This window comes from Capsicum annuum, chromosome 1 (assembly GCF_002878395.1).
Source record: "Capsicum annuum cultivar UCD-10X-F1 chromosome 1, UCD10Xv1.1, whole genome shotgun sequence".
In the NCBI taxonomy this organism is placed as follows: Eukaryota; Viridiplantae; Streptophyta; class Magnoliopsida; order Solanales; family Solanaceae; genus Capsicum; species Capsicum annuum.
The window spans coordinates 213,051,515-213,058,825 of record NC_061111.1 but is presented as its reverse complement, the minus strand read 5'-3'; the positions used below and the strand labels follow the sequence as shown (position 1 = coordinate 213,058,825).

At 35.3% G+C, this 7,311-nt stretch overlaps 1 protein-coding gene across 1 annotated transcript; it reads left to right on the top strand.

The window, feature by feature from the left end:
* Positions 1-206: 206 nt before the first annotated feature.
* LOC124896930 (elongation of fatty acids protein A-like) lies at positions 207-1,490 on the top strand. The gene has a single exon (XM_047408856.1). The coding sequence runs from the start codon at positions 240-242 to the stop codon at positions 1,233-1,235; it is 996 nt and encodes a 331-aa protein (XP_047264812.1). The 5' UTR covers positions 207-239; the 3' UTR covers positions 1,236-1,490.
* Positions 1,491-7,311: the final 5,821 nt, after the last annotated feature.

Here is a 7,311-nt window from a genome sequence, read left to right as displayed (position 1 = left end):
AACACCATTTTTTTAAAAATATTTTAAAAAGTACTTTTTAAAAAGAAAGAAAAAGACAATTTTGACCTCCACAGGTCAAAATTTGACCAAACGGAATTTTGCACTTCTCATTGCAAGCAAGCAAAGGATTACATCACATGCATAGGTCACACTGCATGTATAAGTATGCTACGTTTGGTAGATTTTTGTAAACTAGATAAATCTCATTTTTAGACAAGTGTGTTTATATCTAGGCAAATATGCAGACTCTATATTCATGTATCCACTATTGGCTAGTTGAACATCCAAGCATTAGCCAATTTGAATGGAAACAAGGCCACAATTTGGGTTCCTCATTACTTTTCCCCATAGTTTCAATCTTTATGTACTTGTCACTCACTCTATTTTCAGTTCACTTCTCTCAACACCTCCACAAACTCTCTACCACCACCCTCCACCGGATCACCGCGGTACACAGCCTCATCCTCTGCCTCCTCTCTTTTATCATGTTGGTCGGATGTAGCCTTTCCGTTATCCACCAAATGCCCCACAACGACTTGAAGTGGCTTTTTTGCTTCCCGGCTAATCATACTCTTCCACGTGGACCCTTGTACTTCTGGGCTAATGTATTTTACCTTTCAAAGATCATTGAATTCATAGATACTTTTCTTATCATACTTAGTACTTCGAGGTCACGGAGACTCACATTCCTCCACGTGTACCATCATGCTATGACACCAATTATCTTTTATCTTGCAATTTGTAATGCATTTTCGACTGTTCATTTTGGGGTAATTACAAATACTTTCGTTCATGTTATAATGTATGGTTATTACTTTTTTTCTGCAATTGGGAAGAAGCCAACATGGAAGAGGATTGTCACAAACTGCCAGATTTTTCAGTTCATCTTTTACTTCCTGTGTGCGGCAGCAGTCATTTATTATCACCTCACTACTGAGATTGGATGCTCTGGTTGCCTTGGAACTTTATTCTGCAATTTGACTTTTAACACATCACTTTTGCTTCTTTTTCTGGACTTTCATTTCAAGAACTATTCCAACAACATCATCAAAGACCGTGAACATAAGCTGCATAGGTTCAAGTCAAATATTTGGCTTTTAGGGTCAGGGACTGCAGTCAGCGGATCACTTTTTAAGAATAAGGAACTAGCGGTGAAAAAATATTCACAGCTAATTACAGCAAAAATCCCAAGTTATTCCTATTTGGCAACGGAACATAAGCTGCATGCTGGATAGATAGAAACTATGTTGCTTGGACTCTTCAAATATGCCGACGGGTGCGGGTCGGATCTTCTAAAAATAGTGTATTTTTGAAGGATCCGACACAGGTGCGACAACTTTTGTGGAGAATCCGACAACTTAGGACAGAAATAAGTTGTTAGCTTCTAGCTGGCTAGTTCGGTTTAGTTTCAACATGCCTATGTAATACATAGTTACATCTTTATCTTACTACTATTAGAAAAAACAATAATAATATAATGACGTGATTTGTAAAATTTTGCTTTTGATATTTTGATCATTTTGCTCTTTTCCGTTGTTGCTATATGTTGATTTTGGAGTATGGGAGTGTGATACGAGATGTAAAGCACGAAAATGGAAACAAACACGAAACAAGAATAAACAAAGGAAAATGAAATAATAACGTAAAGGATAGATAGATTGACATAAACCGATAACGAGAAGACAACCAAGGGTATACTAAACCCTAGACCTTCCCTATCAATCACTGGCAACACCAATCTCTTACGAGAACCCAAATGAGAACGGATTCCCGGGCACCCACGTTTCTAAAAAACCAAAGAAACTCTCAACAAGTTTCTACAAAACACTTTCAAGTGTATTCAACACATCATTCAACAACTATCTAAAAATGAAAGAAAACTAGCTATTTATAGCCATGGGCTATTTATTACACAATGGGCCCAAAAATGATCCTAAAAGCTATTGGGCCCAAAAAGTGACCGAAAGCCCAAAACAATGGAATGGACGCCCATACTTTCTCGAAGCCCAAGCTATCATCCAAATGTGGTGTCGCTCATTCCTTTCATGGAGGATATCACCAAATATAGCTTCTTTCCAAGCTATCCTCCATTCACATATTTGACCTTCTAAATTGACCAAGTCTTGGATCCGTAGATGTAATTCTTGAAGCATCGATCCCAAAGGAGTGGAGCCCATTGATCTTGTATCAGGGTGGTGGATATAGTTTCCAGTGCCTTCAGGAGGATTTTGGGAGAGTTTGGGGTGTTTTGGAGCTTCAAAAGTTTCATAGTTGACTTCGGTCAACATCCAATGTTCTGAGTGTTAGATAACAATATGGAGAGTTCCATTAGATCCAGAATGTCAAATTTTGATTAGTAGCAGGGTTGGTTAGGATTCAGAGCCTTTATTTTGCATTTTGATCCTCCGTTTGAAAAACTAGTGAAATATGTCTTAAAGGGATCACAGGGGGTTAATTTGCTAAAACGATCTTATTTCAAAAATTCAACGTCACTATCGAATCTGAAACGTCAAAATTAGCCTGTTTGGTAGCATATATGATTTGTTTTGCGGGGTCTCAATCAAATCCTGAGAGTCTGTTGAGCATAATTGGATTCCACCAACACTTGCTGATATCTGATGAAGCCACTTAAGCAGCCAAGGATTATTTAAGTGGCAGCCGCTTTAGTAGCCCAAGACCGCCGCTTACATAGTAGACGTTTTAACGGTCAGGCACCACTTAAGCGGTAGTTGCTTTAATGACCTGGTACAGTTTTAACGGTTGTCGTTTAAGAGGAAAATATTTGTATATAAACACCATTTTGCGATTTCTCACTATTTTTGGAAAAGGCTAATGGATAGGCTTGAAGTGCTTTCAGCTCAGCTCAATAAGGCAGATCTTTGGGATGACCCCGTCCACGCCGGGAAGATCAGCCGCGAACATGGTTCTCTAATGAACAAAGTGGAGGATGTTATGGCTATTGAACAAGAGTTGGTTGAACATATTGACATGATTAAGCTTGCGCAGGAAGAGAATGATCCAGAGTTGGAATTGGTGAGCTTAAATTTGTTTATTGCTTGGAATGGAGTCTGCTACTCTATGTTTTCGTTGTTACACTATTCCACTTGGTTCTTTAGTTCAGAATGGTGCAAATCTCAAACACGATTCTCCCTGCTAAGTTCAGTTTGTTCAGGCATATCATTGGATTTATATCAGTACTTTTATTTAAATATCAGTTAGTTTTGATCCTAGGGGTTCCGTTTAATTTGTAGTTACCTCTTTTCTGATTCTGTTTACCTAACAATCTAGTTCTTAGTAATGATTACTGTATTACTTGGGGCTGATATGCAAGTACCGACAGCCCAATTCTTGCTTAGTATGACAAATAAATAAGTTTGTAACTCCATCTTCTTTATCGGATTTGGTTATTATCTCATGTCTTGAGCCGGGGGTCTATCGGAAACAACCTTGCTACTTCTTCGGAGGTAGTGGTATGGACTGCGTACATCTTACCCTCCCCAGACCCCACTATGTGGGAATACACTGGGTTTGTTGTTGTTGTTGTTCACTATTTTTGAACTTTGAGCTTCGTCTTTGGGTGATTTTTAGAATTTTCATCACCATTTGAGCTTGGGTAAGCTTCAAAGCCTTATTTCCATAACTTTACATTAATTTATATTATCAAAACACTCTTTCATCTTGGTTTTTAATATGAGATTTTGAGAATTTTTTCGAAAAAACTTAAAAATAATTTTTCTTCGATTTAAGTCTCGTTTTCACGTGATCTTTCAACTATAAATTCCTTTAACCTTGGAGAATATATTTCTAGAATAAAATTTTAATTTTACCCCTTTCGTTCTCAAACTCATTTTTTGAATCCATTTTGAACTAGGCTCAAATATGGGTATGAGTATCATTAGCTTTCTTTAACGTGCAAATGCTATATTTGAATGTTATCGTTGATTTTGAGACCGTTCGAAAGGGGAAGGCTCCGTATTGAAGGACTTTAGACTTAGATTACGTCATTTTGAGATAGGTTATGACTTAACTTTCATTAGATTGAGATGGGTAGTTAATGAATAAGTAAAACATGCTATGGGATGCGAAAAATAACCATGGGATGTGATTTTTGAGTTATTATATATTGTGTAATGCCCATGTGCACTACTAGCAAAACAGAAAAAGTGACGACCACGGTCGTTTTTCCTGTTTTTCGACCACAAGGTGTGGTCTCAAAAATAGCGGTAGCTTTTTAAAAGCGGTCACATGTGGTTATTTTAAAAAAAAATATTTATAATTCAATATTATTTTTCCAAAAAAAATTATCAATTTTTTTAATTCAAAAAAGCGACCACTAGTGGTCGCTTTTATAAATTCAATAAAATAAATTTTTAAAGAAATTCGACCACAAGTGGTATAAATAAATTAATTAATTTATATACAAAAGCGACCATATGTGATCACTTTTTTAAAAAAAAAATCCAAAAAAGCGATCACATGTGGTCGCTTTTTCTGGTAATTTTGTCAAAAAATAAAAATACAGCATATATATATGCTACATTGCATCAAATCCATCAAACCTGCTATACAATACATCCCACCAATCAATATTTAATGTGTAATCAAACATCAACAGAATACAAACATTAATAATCAAATTATTAACACAACTTATCAACGTTCCAAAAATAAACTTCAAAACATACAAAAGACTAAAACTACAACTCGTCATCCTCATTCCCATCCTCAGCCACAGAATTTGAATCCTCTATGGTGTAATAATCATCCAATGGGTTTAGCCCTTTCGCAGCCCGAGGTACATCACTAGGATAATGAGGAAGAATCCATGCAGATTGAAGAAAACAATTAACCTGCTCCTCCATCATTCTTATTTATGATATTGTTTCCTTTTCTTTCTTCTCCTCCCTCTCAGTATGTGCAATAAGCTCTTTAGTAAGTTGAGAAATCGTATTTTGTAGAAAATGAACGGTTTCTCTATCAACTGATGAGGCAAAAGATGACTCACCAGACGAAGACCTAATATTCTTTATAAATCATTTTATGTGGTAGCCGTATTATGTACCTCTAACTGGAGAACTCACAGCTTTTTTTCAGTACTCTTCCTGTACATCTTCAAGTATTGTTTCACCCTGACTTTCAGAAGGCTGAGTACTACGGTACTCATTAATCAACTGTATATATTTATCCTATGTTCAAAGTAAAATTAAAATTAATAATAAAAAATATTAAACTATTCGTACTTAAATAATATCAACTTTGAGAAAAAGAATTCACAAATTAAATATGATTCTTACATGGGTAGCTTTTGCACGAGGCTCAACCAAGACATCTTCCTCTGTTGCGTTCTTTTTTTTCTTTATGTAGGTCTCCTCGAATACCTCATGTAAAGCTACCTTCCTACCCAATTTTTTTTGTTGCATATGATAAAATTATTAATCTTAAAAATTAAAAAAATAATTAAAATAGAAATAAAAAATTAAACCTATAAAAGTTACATACCATTTTTTGCTCCACAGTAATTCGACTAACAACTCCCGTAATATATAGAGAGCCTCCCTTAGATGATACCTGACTTTCTTCCCCTTTTCACTCAACTTTTAAAATTCTTTGTTATTCCAATATCAAAGAAAATCTTCCCACATTCCACATTCTATAAATCTTGGTTGTTTCCTATTTTTTCTTGCATAATCCAACAGACCTTTCTTGGATCAAACAAGAAATATTTCTACAAAAAAAATAAAAGTTTAATGTTCAATTTTTTGTTCTAACAATGTGTTAAATAGTTGATAAGTTAAATATTTACCTGAAATTCTTTAAACATTTGATCTCTATGAAATTCTGGCACCTTCTACCAACTCGTCCAATAGCCTTCAAAGTTTCGATGGACACATTTACTCATAATTTTTTTAATTCTATAATCGGGAAAAAACCTACAATACAAGCTCAAACATTAATATAATAGAAAATAATACTATAGTAAATGAAAAATAAACAGTGTTGTTATATTTAGAAATCTTACCCTGCTTCATATGAAATAATATACTGCCTCCGATTAGCATCTCTGTCTCCGGGATGTGGAACAAGTGATCCTGAATGCACTGGCGTGTGTGCATCTGAATCACTAGACTGTGTGTCTCTAAGATGAAGATCAGTCAACCCAATAGATCTAGCAGAATCACTATGAGTACATGGGTGACTACTAGTAGAAGGTAGGGCAGATGATGGTTGATGACTATATGTACCAACGATCGTCTGATGACATGGCGATGTGAATGGAATGGGTCTCTATAGAGCCATGAAATGGACCCACATGTGTAGGAGCAAGAACTGAATAATGCGATGACCTAGAATAAGAGGGTGATGCTGGCATGTCATCTAACTGACCCTCAGATATATGAATCCCTGCTGGTCATCTATAAGATGGAGGTTGTTTTTTTCTTTTTTGTCTTAGTAGGATCAAATTTTTTCTTAGCTTTTTCATATTTACCTCCCATCTAAATTATTTGAAGTTAAAAAGTAGTTAGTCCTTACAAAATAAATACAAGAAAATGACCCTTTTAGAATCTTATTAAAAAGTAAGATTTGTTGTGAAAAGAACACACATCTATTTTCAAGTTATTAGTACACATTCCAAGTAATTATTTTCAAGTTCTTAATTCACATTTCCAATCACTAAATCTGTATTAAGGCACCGCTAAAATAGTTACATAACCATAGCAAGTTTAGGATCATTCCAACAACATGAGAAGGACAAGAATATTTCTAATACTGTATAAAAGATGGAAAAGTGACAACAGTAATCTTACTCAGGATATTGCATATCAATCTCAAACAAGAAACATAAAGGTAAATAGTACAAAGTTTTCTCCTCTCCTGAAGATTCTCCACTAACCCATTCACCCTTTTCGAAAGTTTTCTCTTCTTCTACCCATTCAGAATCTTCTTCTGCAATATTAACTTCTTCGAAAATATTTTTCGGGTGGTTCAAACTATCCCCTAAATTAGTGTCCACTAACTGATGATCAATCTTCACTTCATTTTGATATACAGTCTCCAACACATTCTCAACTTTCACCTGTCCTATTTGATTATAGCCCACCAATCAAACTTATCTCTGTTCAACGGATAAGGAGCATAGTACACTTGTTTAGCATTTTGCACGAGAACAAAGGGATCGTAAACAGGATACGTCCTATTGTGCTTAACTTTAATGATGTTATGGTCTTTAAGTACTCTTGTGCCTCTTGTGCTTGGATCAAACCACTTACATCGAAAGAGTATAATTTTCTTTATTGGCCAACCAACATACTC

Coding starts and splice junctions, on each gene's coding strand:
- LOC124896930 (XM_047408856.1), top strand. CDS start 240: ATGCAGACTCTATATTCATGTATCCACTATTGGCTAGTTGAACATCCA.